This window comes from Scylla paramamosain, chromosome 47, assembly GCF_035594125.1.
Source record: "Scylla paramamosain isolate STU-SP2022 chromosome 47, ASM3559412v1, whole genome shotgun sequence".
Classification (NCBI taxonomy): Eukaryota; Metazoa; Arthropoda; class Malacostraca; order Decapoda; family Portunidae; genus Scylla; species Scylla paramamosain.
In genome coordinates, this window is record NC_087197.1 from 5130974 (window position 1) to 5147500 (window position 16527).

At 40.2% G+C, this 16527-nt stretch overlaps 1 protein-coding gene across 1 annotated transcript in view; it reads right to left on the reverse strand.

The window, feature by feature from the left end:
- Window positions 1–6552: 6552 nt before the first annotated feature.
- Window positions 6553–16527, reverse strand: part of LOC135095125 (uncharacterized) — a 29830-nt gene continuing 19855 nt past the window's right edge. The window contains exon 3 of the mRNA XM_063995887.1: window positions 6553–7780. Within this exon, the coding sequence (XP_063851957.1) occupies window positions 6638–7780 (1143 nt within the window). The 3' untranslated portion in view covers window positions 6553–6637. The remainder of the gene's footprint in view (window positions 7781–16527) is intronic.

Sequence of the window (16527 nt, forward strand, 5' to 3'; positions counted from 1 at the left end):
GAATGGTTTCGCTTGTGTAAAGGAACACCTTATTTTGTTTGTGCTGTGTCATTCACATATGTCAAAATTTCACTTGTGTTTTATACATGTGTATGTACTTGATAGAATTTTACTTCTATATGATATCGAACGGCTTACCTTGTACCGTTTGTCCGCCAGCAGTGTGCTGGGCCGTGTCTGGATGATGAGGTCTTTTCATCTGAGAAGACCACTTGCGCCTGAAAATCCATATCTTCTCCCACGTACTATTCTGTGTTGTTCAGTCAAATATTCTTTGACAGCAGGAGCACGATGGTGGATACCTCTGGCATGAAGCCGTCTTCTTATTGTGGTCAATGAGACGCCAAAATTTAAAGCTTGTTTTATTTAATTGATGTTTGACATAGGATATGCCTCCACCATTTCGATAATACTTTGGTCTTCACCAAGTGAGGTAGCTTTAGGTGGAACACCTCTTGGTTTGTCAGAGGCATCTCCTGCTTCCCACCTCAGCAGCCATCGAGGAACAGTGTTGTGTGTTATACCGAGTCATAAGAACATAAGAACATAAGAAATAAGGGAAGCTGCAAGAGACCAGGCTTACACGTGGCAGTCCCTGTATGAAATATACCTACCAATTTCCATCTATTATCCCCATCCATAAACCTGTCTAATCTTCTCTTAAGGCTCTCTAATGTCCTAGCACTAACAACATGATTACTGAGTCCATTCCACTCATCTACCACCCTATTTGAGAACCAATTTCTTCCTGTCTACTTCCTAAACCTAATTTTTTCAAGCTTGAACCCGTTATTTCTTGTTCTACTCTGATTGCTGATCCTAAGAATTTTGCCTACATCCCCATTGTTATAACCCTTATACCACTTAAAGACTTCTATCAGGTCCCCTCTTAACCTACGTCTCTCTAAAGAATGTAAATTTAACAGCTTCAATCTCGCCTCGTAAGGAATACTCTTCATCCTTTTAGTCATTCTCCTCTGTACTGATTCTAATAGACCTATATCTTTCCTGTAATATGGGGACCAGAACTGCACAGCGTAGTCTAGATGAGCTCTGACCAGCGCCCCGTATAACTTTAATATTACTTCCGGCCTTCTACTTTTAACACTCCTAAAAATGAATCCTAGTACCCTATTTGCCTTGTTTCTGGCTTCTATGTATTGTTTTTCCTAGACGGAGTTCAGAGCTAACTATAACTCCTAAATCTTTCTCGTACCCTATACCAGAGTTTCGTTGTTTAATGTGTACTTACTGTGTGGGTTTCTTCTACCTACGCTAAGTACTTTGCATTTGTTGATATTAAACTGCATTTGCCATCTGTCCGTCCATTCATTCATCGTATCTAAATCTCCCTGCAAGGCGATGGCATCCAATTCTGACCTAATTAATTTACTTATTTTTGTGTCATCCGCAAATTTACTAACATCACTACTAATTCCACTATCCAAGTCATTGATATATATTAGAAATAACAATGGCCCTAATACTGATCCCTGTGGCACCCCACTAATTACATGACCCCACTCGGATTTCGAGCCGTTTATTACAACTCTTTGTCGCCTGTCGCTAAGCCATGACCCTATCCAGCCTAACACCTTCCCATCTATCCCGTGTGCCCTAACCCTTTCTCAGGAGCCTTTGATGGGGTACCTTGTCAAATGCTTTACTAAAGTCCAGATATAAGATATCATAATTATCTCCATTATCTACTGCCTAGTACACTTTACTGTAAAAACTTAACAGATTTGTCAGGCAAGCTAAGTTGTAATCTTCAGTCTTGTAAATAAGTAATTACCAAATCTTTGATGGACCTCGAGACCATAACCAAGTGCATCATTGGCCCTCGAAAGGATTTGAGTTTGACACCCTTGCTTTAAAGTGAGGGAGTACTGACCCCACTGACCCAGGCCACTGTGTCTGGCGTTCGTTACGTACCCAAGACTCTGACCCCACTGACCCAGGCTCCAAGGCCCAGCGTTGTTCATTACGTGTCTTCCTCACTTGCCTCCATGTTCTGCCAGTGCAAAGATAAGGTTTTTCCTCAATACTATATTACTTATAAAGTAGATAGAAGAACAGTTAAAAGGTAATCTACAGTTTGTTTAAAATACCAGCCTTCTCCACAAATATAAGAACTTCATGTCCTAGGGAGAGCGCCCTCTCTCCAAGTATCAGCGACATCTGGAAAGTCCTCATCGCTGTCCTCATCGCGACAGCGGAAAATGTATCGCTTCCATGGCTCCACCACACTGGGGCACTCCACTAGAAAGTATCGCACCGTAAGGGAAATTAAGCAGTCATTACAAAATGGCTGAGGTAACCATGAGTGGGGCGTGTGTGACCTGTCCGGAGACAGACCAGTGCAGTCTCTGAGCGGCGCTTCTGCACATGGACATAAGTCCATGGTCGGAAAGTTACAGAAGTTATCTCACCGATCTTAATGGTGGCGACCACAGCTTCCCACCTGCCTTGCCAACTGGCAAGAACTGTCACTCTTATAGTGGAGTATAAATCATGAAAGAGAATAAAGGTGGAAGGAGCAACCTGACTTGCCTCATTTTAGCCAACCTGTTGGCCTTCTCATTCCCATGAACTCCCACATGTGCGGGTACCCAACAAAATGTTATGTGATAACCTCTGTGCTGAAGTAGGTGAATCCACTCTAAAATACATAAAATTAGGGGAGGGTGAGATGAAGTAAAATGCTCCAGGGCAGACAGTGCACTACGAGTCACTAAAAATAGTAAGGGTTGAAACCGGTAAGTAAAAATGATTTCTGGGGCAAGAATAATAGTAGATAACTCTGCCATAAAAACTGAGACAACTCTCAGAAGACTACCGCCTCGACAGAAGGAAGGGAATGTAACACTTTATTCCATTCCTGCCTCAAACTTTGAACCATTTGTATTGAGAGGGACGGAGCCAGTGTCGAAGAGCGAAAAAAAAAAAAAAAACCCTCATATCGTGGTACTAAGTTTTCATTATTAACAACAGGAGGGCAGATCGATACCCGCGAAAATTGTCAGTACCCGACTCTTGGAAGGCGATGAGGGCAGATGGAGATGGAGGGTATATCAAACTTGGTCATGGCAGATCTGACCCGATATTCAAAAGGCTTAGGAAAACTAGGGTGAGCATCATATAGGGCAGAATATGCATCATGGGAAACTGTTGCGCAAATGACAGACTCAGGAAGGAGGTGGATTCGATACCAACACCTCATTAGTAGCGACTGACGACGTAGGGAATGGGGTTGAGCGGAACGCACCAGTTACTAGGAGAATATCAACGTGTTGCCCAATTAAAAGAAAAAAAAAAATAATTAGAGGTACAGAAAGAAATAATTATTGTTGTGAAAGTACCGGTTTGACTATGAAAATGGGTAATGTCTCCAGAGTTTAAAATCTCTAATCCTGAATCCTCGATTAGAAAATAAAAAGAAAAAAAGTCGAGTAAAAGAGCACGAGGGTTGGTAGCGTCATAACACAAAGAATGGGGACCATTGAAGTCACCCAATAAAAGAAGAGCAGAGGGAAGAACATTTAAAAGGTTATCAAGCTCATTCCTGTCAATGGAACACTGGGAGGCAGATACAGCCTGCACAATGCTGTACACATAGGTAGGTAAGGATGGGCAGGAACAGACTCTTTGTTAAACATCACGGAAGTTGTCCTTTGTTTATTTTGTACAGGACACTGCCCTGTTGTTCGTCTGAACAAATATCACCAACTAACACAATAGCAGGCGCCATCCTGATCACGTGGTCCTGATGCAAATGCTGATGTTATGTGTTCTGTACGTCCGCTGTATGTCGACCGGTGGCACCTCCCGAGGCAGCGAAGAGAGAGGGAGCAACGGTAGCTCCAAGTGGCCGTGTCATGCGAGCCCTGCTGACCGACGGAGAACCGCAGCGTTAGTGTGTGCACAAACTCTAAAACTAAGTGAAGTAATGTCACTGTTTAACTGATAACAAAACACAGTGTCTCCAGTAATCCGGGACGCAACACCACCACGTTACTGTAATATCTCGTAACGAGTGAACTCTTCTGTTGTTGGTGTGAATAAATTGGATATATTGACTTGATTCAAACTTTCTTTCAAGCCTACTCATATCACGCTACCCTAAATGTTCCTGCCGCTGGCGTGGCAAACAGCCGAGTAGGGGAACAAAATGATGGCAGCGGTGGGATATGAACTACGCCAGTCTGAAAGAAACACAGAAGAAAAAGAAAACAGTGAAAGTGACTTATGAAAAATGACTTTACATTCTGGTGAGCGAACATTTGTAGCTAAAAGATAGAGTGAGGTGGCAGTGAGAGAACTAGGATGGTGTTAGAACATCGGCAGAAAACACCGAGGGTTGCTTTGCTGACATCGGCAGCCAGTAGCTAGCTGCCTCGCCTCACCACATGTTCCCCCCAGCAGCTTCACCACTCATCACATGTCACCACTCAGAGAATTAAACAGACTAATTGTGAGGAAATAGTGTGGCTGCGACCAATTGACAGGGCCTCAATGAATCACTAATAATTTCTCCTACTTTTGAGTCACAATTAAGCACAACACACGCACACACTCCTTTCCCTGTGACAGAAGTCGCTTATATTCAGTCTAGAATATATATTATTATTTATTTATTTTTTTTATTATTCCAGAAATGTCCAGGTAACTAGCAACTGTTTGAATCTCCCTGCAGTGCTGCTGGATCTATGACATCTCTTCCCCAGTTTATCAAGCTGTCAAGGTTGACTCAGTGTCACTGACTCAGCGGCCACTGTGGAACACAAAGGAAGACCGAAAAATCACTCCATATAATTAAGTGAACTTATAACACGCATTACCTGACACTTCAATAGACACTTTACTTAAGAGCATGGAGGAAGTTCCATATGGTTGGATGCAACATTCACAGTTCGCCTCGTAGTCGTCTGTTTGCTGTTTCAGCATGATTATTTGTTGATACATGTTCAACATTTCTGTGGGAAATAATGGTTGTCTTCTCCCAGTTACTCTCCGGTGTGGACGACCAATATAATTGTCTTCAAACCAATTCAAAAGCAGAACCAAGTTTCTAGTCAAGACCATTGCAAGAGCATCCACGTGACGGTTAATGTCATCATTTGGTACAAAAGAAAGTGTCGTTACCATTTTAGCAAGTAAAGCAAAGTCGGGATTACTTTTATATGAACCCATGAAACCCAAACTTTTTATCTGTTTTAGTAAATTTTGCGATAAATGGAGAAGACAATCTCGAATTACTTGGTTGCAAAAGCTGCTGCTCCACCGTCACCTCACGAACATGGAGGGGGGGGTGGAAAACGGGGGTTTAAGAGGAGCTTTTGGCAGATGTTAACTAGAGGAAAAGAGTGACCAGTTATTTAGTACTTTGTTTAGTAGTTATTTAGTAATTTAATGCACTATATAGTACTTGGGATCATTTCAAATATACACAAAGATGGCAGTGATATCCTTAATATGTAAACACAGAGACTTTAGTTGTTCCGTTCTTTTAAGGCGACTGATTACTCTCTATAAATGCCAAACGTCATAATTATATTGTCGTTAATGGGGAAACTGTTTGCTTCTTGTTTCCTACCACCCTTCCTCATCCTTACATCCAACGGTTATACTACAAAGATGCCTATTATGATTCAAGAGAAGCGCGCAGGCGCTCAATAATCTGGCGCTGAAAAGTTTGTCACTGAATTGGCGGCGTTGATGCGTTTGCATGTTGGGGTCTGGGCAGTGAAGAAAACAGCATGGTACAATAACACAATAATGTAATGAAATGCATGCCAGGATTTTACCAAAAAATGCATACCAGGTTTCTATTTGTATTTTCTTTTTCTTTTCACGATCATATTTTAAAAACAAAATTCTTTGCAAGAAAATTAAAGGAATAATTGCACTTCCTCGTAAAACTCCAGGTAAAATGTAAGGGTTAACACACACACACACACACACACACACACACACACACACAAAAAAAAAAAAAAAAAAAAAAAAAAAAAAAAAAAAAAAAAAAAAAAAAAAACTTTCCTTGCTTTCAATGCGGGACATTATCATAATATGTAGTCATATTATTTCTGTGTACACTACGTCAAGCATCACAGTCTGCTTTTCTTTCTTCTTCGTGGAAGAAAGGAGCTTCATAATCTTGCAAGGTACAAATTGCACTGATATCAGGAAATTGCATTCTAATAATAACAATATTTTTTTTTCATTATTCCGAGAACTGTGAATATTCTAAATAACATATCCATCATACTTCAGAACAATATTTTACATGACATATGATATTGTGTGGTATAGTAAGTATATACTTTAGTTATTGTATTATAACGAGACAAACTTTCGATGGTTGAGACGTTATGCAACAAATCTGAAGGAGGTCTCCTGGATTGACTTAAGCCTGAATCACGCTCTAACGTTTTGTTACACCAGTGATGACATTAAACATTTGTTGCTTGTCATACACTTAACTGTTCCACTCCTATGTAGTGCACTACTAATCAGTAAAATGCTTTAGCGTTCAAGTAAAAACCATTTATCTTTTAATATAATCTTTCTTTCATGAATAGTAACATCAACAAGGTGCATCTTTTGACATCAATCCTGGACCTCAGAGGTCACTAAGTCAGAGTGCCCTGGAGATGTCATGAAGAACAACCACAGTTCTATTGAGAAGCCTATGAGCCACCTTCTTGCTGATGGTTGCTGTGGAGTGAATTATCTCCAAGAATGGTTTATCACGAACACTAAAGAAGCCAAATAATACTGGATATGCCTGTTTATGAATCGCAACGTGGATACACAGAGACGTGATGTGAACTAACGTGCCAATTCCTGTAGGGGAAGAAAACGGAGAATAAACGTTAGAGAACATGTAGTCATAAGAGAGAGGCAGAGGCTTAGCGTACCGCGTCTCCAGATTGTTGCTTCCAGGTCTGAGCATGGCGTGCAGAATCCTTTCTTCACACATGTGATTTCCTTTCAACTTTCTTCTGAGTTCAGTGTTCAGATGTTTCAAGTAACCCCAAAAGTGATCCTTTACGTTATGAGGAGTGGCAGTGGTCTGGGTTACTGGCATTCCGTGATAGCCAAGGACAGGCTTTGAAGTCTTTCCCATCAGCCGGCGACTGTCAACAGGGTGAATGCTTGATATCAGGTAGCTGCTCCTTCTTAAACCTGCTTCACGCACTACTTCAACTAAGGCTGTATTTAAGACAGCGGTCATGAAGGCGTTACTGGAGACACCGAGTGAACGGCACTTGTGATCAATACCTTTAATTACGTCAGCGTCAAACTGAACCGATGGAAGAACATGTGAGCTGGGGCTTCCTTCGCTCACTGCACCGAAAGCCTCAACAAGGAGAGGCACGTGATTTGCCAACTCAAGCTCTCGTAGTGCTGCTTTTAGCCGCACTGGATCATTTTCCAAAGCGGTTTTGATCCTGTGTTCCTCCTCTCTAGCCTCGATGCCGTCACGTAATACTCCAACTTGCTGCCTGTCAACACAAAGACCTTGAAGAAGATGGTCTAAAATGGTGAGTAATGACTCTACTAGAAGCATCATGACCCTGCCATCGTTAGCTGCGTGGTGCAAGGAGAGCAAAAGCTTCTGCTGATATGGAAACTTTTCTTTTACTTCAGGGAAATGACAAGGCGCATCTGGCGGAGAGGTCATCAGCCGAACCTTCCACAAAGGCCCGTTGTGGATGTCAAATGAAGAGCTGCACAAGTCGGAAATGTGCTTCTCCGGGTCATCCCCGCTGACGGACTGAAATAAAAATAAATATTACTGTTAGAGAAGGACTGTACACACACACACACACACACACACACACACACAGAGAGAGAGAGAGAGAGAGAGAGAGAGAGAGAGAGAGAGAGAGAGAGAGAGAGAGAGAGAGAGAGAGAGAGAGAGAGAGAGAGAGAGAGAGATTTTGTTTTTTTAAAATTTCTTTATCATTCCATAACAGACTATGCAGAGACTTAATAGTAACGTGAGTTGTTGCGCGCAGCGAGATGGTGGGAGAAGAGATAATGAACGAAGAAACAAGACAAAGAACCAGAACAGATAGGGGAGGAGAGGAAGGCAAGGGGAACGCGAGGAGTGGAAGCGTTCCTCACGTGTACGAGTCGGCGTTAAGTTACCATAACTTTCAGTATAAATTTTAAGTTAACGTTCCCCATTCAATTTACCTCACTATCCTTTCTTTTTGAGAGTTGAGATTGCAGGGGTTTATAGAGGAAGAGGTGCTCTACCCCAATGTGTGATTTGTTTTGACTCAGCTCCCCAAATAAAACTCATAGAATTTTAAAACATGAATGATTAGAAGAGAGAGAGAGAGAGAGAGAGAGAGAGAGAGAGAGAGAGAGAGAGAGAGAGAGAGAGAGAGAGAGAGAGAGAGAGAGAGAGAGAGCTAGCCTAGTTGTCACGGGGGGTGGGGGGATGGGGGGTGTTCATTGGTGAGTGTTAATTGAGTGTTTCTTTCTGTTTTAATGAAAAGGTTTAATTGAATTTTGAGTTACTTATTTAAAGCTGGTATTGCAGTACTTTTACCTTGATTTAGTTTATTGTAAGCTGGTATTGCAGTACTTTTACCTTGATTTAGTTTATTGTTAATTTAGTTTTAATTTAGCTGTTGTTAATATATATAGAAATACTAGATTAGCTGCCACCAGTCATTTGTTTCTGCCCAATAATTTTGACCTTGCTTTGTATGGCAGCGTTTTAGTGGAGGTCTGTAAGGCACTGGAAAAACTCCATGACAACCACATTGAGTTTTATTAAAGTTAGCTTCTAAATAACAGATAAAGTTTTCAAATTATTTTTCTCTTTTCTTATTCACAATGATATTTCTAGAAATCAGTTCTATTATCTTGGAGTTGTGGGACTTCCTATGCCAGGAACAATGGTAACGAATCAGTTCATAATAATAACATTTAAATGAATATGTTATAACAATTAATTGGTGCCTCAGGGGTTTACCTTAATTTTTGGTAGAACGCATCCTCATTGTGTAGGTGTTGCATTCAATTGAGTGTGTATCACTGGTGTTTGACTATGACCTTATCAAAGACAATTTTCCCTAACCTGTTTACATCCTGTTTTTTTTTTCTACCCCCTCAAAAAAAGAAAAAAAAAAACTAAATAGCAAAGAGAATTTCACATCCTTCTCCTGTGTGTGGACAAAGATATTAATCGGTCTCCGACACAAATAATTAATACGTATAGGCACAAAAATGGTTGTTTTCATATGAACAAAACCTTTAAATAATCTAAGGTTTCGGGCCGTGACGCACATACCTGTGAACAACCATGTCCAGCAATCTCTGGCGCCGAAATTTCACTCCCAGCATTATATACTGGCCGCCGTACAACCCAGGAACTAGTCCTTCGCCTAACTATAACATATAATGTTGTAATATCCTTAATAGTTTAGACTCCTTCTACATTCATAAATTTTTCTTGAACATTTTTGCTAATGGTCCCACACACTCCTGGATTGTAACACTGAAGACGCCGTCACGTCTATAAGGGATCAGGATGACAAACGACCCAGTTGTTTACTCGCTTTAATGCGGTTAACCTGTAGTGACAGTTAATTCGACATCAGCACGAGGAGTATTGAAATACAATAAAACATTCACATGCACTTAAGGCACATAAGCATCATAAAGAGACAGCATTGCATCATAATAAAGTGCGACATAATAACCAAGATACACAATGGCTTACGCCTTAACAAGCATTCACAATAATAGAGACGCAAATGCAATAAGTGTATAATAATTCTCAGTGTATTTTGACATGCAGCAGCAGTTACTTAAACAGCTAATTAACCACAATGCAACACTAACGACTATGAGGAGCGGCACTGGAGGGTCTAGGGCTTATGGAGAAAACAGAGCGAGTCGCACACCTCTCCCTCTGAAGACTGGGTACAATCTGTCCCCTTCTGAGGCCGCTGGACCAGGTATGCGACCCCGGATGACCCATTCCTCTACAGAGTCAGCAGAATCCCTGTCTTTATCTACCCTACGCGCCATGTCATGAACTTTACCACGTAAACACAACCCTTACTACCTCTCTACAGCTAAGCTCTCCGCAGCTAGTTCTCACAACTTCACTACTGCAATTAACTACTACAATGAATTAAATTTCCTTAATTTCTTCTCTTTTCTTAGTGTTACATATGCTCCATATCAATCTCTCGCCACCAGCCTCACAGGACCTTGTGAGGCGACACAGCTGGCGACGACAAACAATGTCTATTAATAACTTTTGTACCTAAATATTAACAAAGAATTTATCTCAAAATACAAAATATAATCAGTTCTGGCATATCTTCTCTTAATCTATAATGTTTTGTGATTGGGATTTTTCATGTGACTGGCCCAGGAAAAACCGAGAATATGGTTATTTTCCAGTAGCCTTGCAAAACAAGGAATATCACTCCACGCCATCCACAAATATCAACACTAATTTAACAATTTGTAGCAATTTCATTTTTTTTGTTCTAAAGTTTTACTGATTCCAAAAATATATATAAAATTTTGATTAGATAACCAAGAAGAAAGTAAATTTTTATGTTCATGACCGTTCTTTTAGGGCCTAGGCTATAAAAATTATTTCATGGGATAATTATTATTTGGATGGTAGTCTTTTTTTTTTTTTTTTCCTAATTGCTATTTTGTCCCATGACAGTGAGGAGCGGTATAGGCTTGTTTCTACCTCCCCGTCCCTCCCTCGTTCCGCCCACTCCCCCTCTGTCGCTGTGAACATGAAAGCGTACGAGTGAGTGAGTGATAAGTGGAGAGCAGAGCGGTGTAAATTCAGAAAACATTGGCTCGGGTGAGAAAGTTGTTACGATGTAGTAATAGCTTTCCTACATATTGAGAAAGTGTACGACTGAGTGATAAGGTGGAGATTGTACTTGTACTTCAATAAAATATTTCTACTAAACACCTCCTATTTCTTCCTCATATGAAAGGGCTGCGATCCTACCATATACATACCGCGCCAACAAGTCAAATGGACATGTTTGCAAGCCATTTCATTCCTTGTTGAGTGTGGTCCATTGCAAACCAAAAGAACACTTTATGGAGACAACGAAGATGAAAAAAAAAAAAAAAATTGAGGCAACAGATTGCAAAAAAGAAGAAAAAAAAAAAAAAAAGAAAAAAGAATAATAATCTTGGACACGAAAATAATGTATGAGTATTCATTCAAGCCGTCCCAAGAAACCATGACCCGATTACGTATCTACCGAATTCATAACGGGAACAACAAGATGCTCACTCCGTGAAGACAGAGCGCAAACGAAGCGTCAAATTATACACCAGCCTCGGAGTCCCCATCTGGGAAGGGGACCACAAATGTCCCCAGGTCTTCTGGTATCGCCCGTAAGTGTCTTCAAGCTCCGCCCCCAAAATTTTCCTTCATTAACTTCTGCAATATTTGCTGTCTTAGATCTAATTTTCAATCTGCAGAACACCATCTCTCCTCATTATATATATATATATATATATATATATATATATATATATATATATATATATATATATATATATATATATATATATATATATATATATATATATATATATATATATATATATATATAATGTCATGGTGTAAATGTCTTCTTGATAACTTCTTGACACTCAAAAATTTTCTTTAACTTAATTCTTTTGCTACATTTCGCCTCTTTCTGTGGGCATCTTCAGGCTAAAAAAGAATAAAATACTCAGCAGAAATTCAACATTATTATTATTATTATTATTATTATTATTTTTTTATGGAGGAGGGACACCGGCCAAGGGCAACAAAAATCCAATAAAAAAAAATAAATAAAGCCCATTGAGATGCAGGTCCCCAAACATGGTCTGAAGCGGTAGTCAAAAAATGAAGGATAAGTGTCTTGAAACTACCTCTTGAAGGAATTCAAATTATAGGGAGAAAGAAATGCAGAAGTAGGCAAGGAGTTCCAGAGTTTACCAGAGAAACGGATAAATGATTGAGAATACTGGTTAACTATTGCATTAGAGAGGTGGACAGAATAGAGGTGAGAGAAAAAAGAAAGTCTTGTGCAGCGAGGCCACGGGAGGAGGGGAGGCATGCAGTTAGCATGAAAATAGCAGTGGAAGACAGGTAGAGATGCAACATTGCAGTGATGAGAATTACATGTCACTACACGCAAAAACTAAAACACCACAAAACACCAAAATTATAAATTGTATCACAGAAACCAATAAGTCTCCACACACACACCTTGCCTATGTGGCTCTCACACAGGAACCGTAATAGTTGGCTTCCTTACGCCATTATAATGGTATCGGAACATTATCTTACAGCATGTACTTCATTCCATGTTAAGTTATTATTCTATTCTGGATATATATATATATATATATATATATATATATATATATATATATATATATATATATATATATATATATATATATATATATATATATATATATATATATATATACTCGTATATATATATATATATATATATATATATATATATATATATATATATATATATATATATATATATATATATATATATATATATATATATATATATATATATATATATATATATATATATATATATATATATATATTTTGTTGCGTGCTGCAATGTAAAGTGATGTAGAAGGAAGAATGAAGAAAGAATAGATGTGAAGTAAGAACGAATGAGAGAGAGAGAGAGAGAGAGAGAGAGAGAGAGAGAGAGAGAGAGAGAGAGAGAGAGAGAGAGAGAGAGAGAGAGATGCAGGTTTGGGAGGAGAATTTAACGCATCTCTAACGTGTAGCTTACTGGCAGCACTTATTATAACTTTCACACACATAAAGTCACTCATATTCCCCATGTAAACTGTGGAACTCCCTGCCTGCTTCTATATTTCCACTTTCCTATGACTTGAATTCCTTCAAGAGGGAGGTTTCAAGACACTTATCCATCAATTTTTGACCACTGCTTTGACTCTTTTATGGGACTGGCATTTCAGTGGGCATTTTTTTTAATTAGATTTTTGTTGCCCTTGGCCAGTGTCCTTCCTACATGAAAAAAAAAGAAAAAAAAAATGTAATGTTCATTACTTCCCATTGTTCATTCAGTTTGATTCTTACCCAGCGTTTAGTAGAAGAGTTGCTCTGATGATAAATTTATCAGTATTCATCCAGCCCCACTAGAATTTTCAGAGGTAAAGAATTACATTCATGTAAGCCAGTGCTGGGTGGGGCGCGGCGGCGGGCAAGGGAGCGGGTGTGTGTACGTATGTCGAAATCTACTCCCTCTCTTTTACCCTCCACACCGTAGTAGCAGGGTGAAAGAGCATGTGTCTCGTGCTCTCACCGTAGTAGCAGGGTGGGAGAGCATGTGTCTCGTGCTCACGCCAGTCGGTGACTGGAGCCCACAGAGATTAGACATACATGAGGAAAGGCAAGGAAAGGCACGGAGGCAGAAGGAGTAATACAGATTAGATGGTTTTAGTTTAATTATACATTATTTGCTTAGTAAAGCAGTAGCCCCTGCTGATATATGGAAGTGGTAGGAGCCTCCCTAAGTCTGCCTGGGTTGTTGTGGCCCTGTGGGCCTTAAAAGAAATATTATCACCGACTCCCTGGCTTTGTCTGCGTATCCGGCGTATTGGAGAGAGTTTGCCGGGTCTCCCTTTTTGTCTGTGGGCTGCAAGTTCGTGTGCCTGTAGTATTTTTGTTATTTTAAATGGTACTGGGTTTCATAGTTCCTTTTAAGGGCTGTGGACTCAGAGAATTATAAATTCTCTCCCATACAGTGAAGTTTACTCCCACCTCGTGCCCTGCCGGTGCATGGGTGGTAGAGGCCTGTCTTCTAGCAGGCTATAAATAACACTGATCCGCAGGAGTATATAATAGTCTATAGGGATGGGTGGCCCATCTCGTGGGAGGCTGCTCACAGATTATTATAAACCTCTTAGGTGTGTGTCCTTTGTTTTAACTGTTTATTTCCTCGAACTTGGCTTGCGATTTTTTCTCAGCGGTTGGAATAGGTTGGCCGTTATGGTACTTCCTTGCTTGTAGAAGGTGAAACAGGCTGTCGATCTCAGTTACGTAATTCACCACAGGAGACCAGAAGGACCCTGTGGAGGTGAGAGTGATCCCCGCACCAGTCTACATAGGAGGTAGACTGGGGAGGATGACCCAAGATAAAGGCAGTCGTGAAGACGAGCGGAACCTAGGGCTGCACCTATGAAGAATACTTAGTATTGTAAAGTACACTTAACAGACGAAATTTTCAAATCTTACATTTAAGTACTGGCAGAATGTTTAAGTCCTACCTTCCAAAACACTTACTCTGCCTACATACACTTAGCGGACAATGAAATGTTGAGGATGAGGTGTCTTGACTCGCTCTTCCAACACTTAAGTATTCACATCAAGATGGACGCCTCACAAAAAGGAGAGAAGAGACAAGAGGACAAGGATTTATGGGCCCAGAAAAGACATTTTAAATGTGTATAAAGACGTTGAACTTGTAAATAGGTACACTGGATCGTGAAGAGATATTGATGAGGTGCGATACCACGACCAACGGGAGCAAGGCAATAAATGTGGAAATGAAGGTGGCCATGACACTGCGGTATTTGGCTACTGGGAAAAGGCAGTTCTCCAGTTGTGACGACCTGGGCTTATTCCTGCAAGCCATTAGTCAAGTAATAGGGCAGACTTTGGATGCCCTTATAGCACCAGCCTTCGTCAGAAGATTTATAAAATTCCCAACCAGTCTAAGTGACATTCAGCGAAAACAAGCTGACTTCATGGCAATTGGTGGCTTCCCTTGAGTGGTGGGAACCATAGATGGTACACATATTAGGATAAAAAAAAAAAAAACTACACAAGCACACACACATCAGGGGTGTTTAATGTCCCAGTTAATGAGAAAAATTAATTTTATCTGTCTGGCATTGGTTCGTTTTCCTTGTTGTTAGGCCTTGTTTGCCCTTACAAAGAAGGTTCTGCCACTTCTTTTTTGTTTGCTCCTGCGACCTTCGAACCAGGGGGAAGGCTGAGTTAAGACAGTGGCTATCTCAGTCCATGCCCTTCTCTTGTCTTGTGCTGTTAGGTGTGGCCTAAATTTTCCTTTATTTATGTCTTTTCGTTCCTTAACCAAATCGAGAAGCAAGGCAACTTCGCCTTTAAATTAGGAGTCTGTTGTGGAGTACTGCTGAGAGACGCCTCCATGTTGCCTGCTAAGATAGCTGACGAGTATAAACAAACCATCAAGGTACAAGTCAGAAAAAAAAAAGTATCGTTTCAAATTACACATTGCGGTCTATTTCTTATCTCTAAAATTCGTATTTCCTTCCTTTTACATTGTTAATACATCAAATTTAACTTTCAATGTGCTTTTAGTGGTATTTCTTTCATTTCAATAGCTATATATATGTTTTGCTCTCCGCTTTTTTTCATACCGGTATCCAGGACTTAAGTTCTCCCAAGAATACTTTGCTGAGCAAGCGCTCAGCATTTCTGAAAGTAGTACTTAAGTATCCTGCTCAGCTAAGTGCTCCCGGACGATACGAAAGTATAAATGGATCGAAATAATAAGTATTCTTCGTAGGTGCGGCCCCTGGTGTTATGACCGTCTGGGAAAAGGGTGCAAGAGACCAGAAGGATCTTGTGATCCGGAATTTAGCCCCACACTGAGTTAGGCAGTGGTGACTTAGAGAAGCTCGCCGAGATATATATATATATATATATATATATATATATATATATATATATATATATATATATATATATATATATATATATATGAGTGTGTATGGGCAAGTGATTCTCTTTTAAACATGGTTGTTTGAAAGTGATGGCAAGTTCTGCATTTTTGTATTTTCTTTTTATTCCTTTGTATTCCTTAAAATTGTCCGATTCTCTTTCGTGTGTCGTGTGATGACATCTTTATAGAGTGTCATCTTTGCCAAATCGCGATTTTGGATCCGTGACTCTTCTTGAGAGGCTGCAGTGGGATGCTTTATTCTCGAAGCTCGGGGAGAGAATGAGTGGCTGGTCGGAGAGGATGGTATTGAAGGGCGTCCACTGCTTCCCGTGCACGGTGGCGTGGCTTGTGATTGGTTGTTCTGGAACGCAGCTGTTGTCATGCTGGGCAAGGCTTTCAAAGCTTCTGATTGGATGTTGAGAGTCGGCTCATCTTCTTGATGTACAGCGCTTCTAGGATGGCAAGTCGCTTGTCGTCGGGCAGACTGATGATTTTTGTTTTCTTCTATTTTCTTTTTTCTTTTTTTTGTTAACGGTGACTTGTGCTCTTCCAAATGTTTCTTCGGAGCGCCTGACGTGAAATGATAGCTGAGGCGTCAGGACAGTTTCATTGTAGTCATGTTGCCATAGGTAGAGGGGAGAGTATCACAGTTCCCTTGATTACAGGTGAACCTATACACGACATGTGATTGCCTTTCGTCTCGCTGGGCCTGTTTCTGAGGAGCAGATGGTTTGTTTTCTTGTTT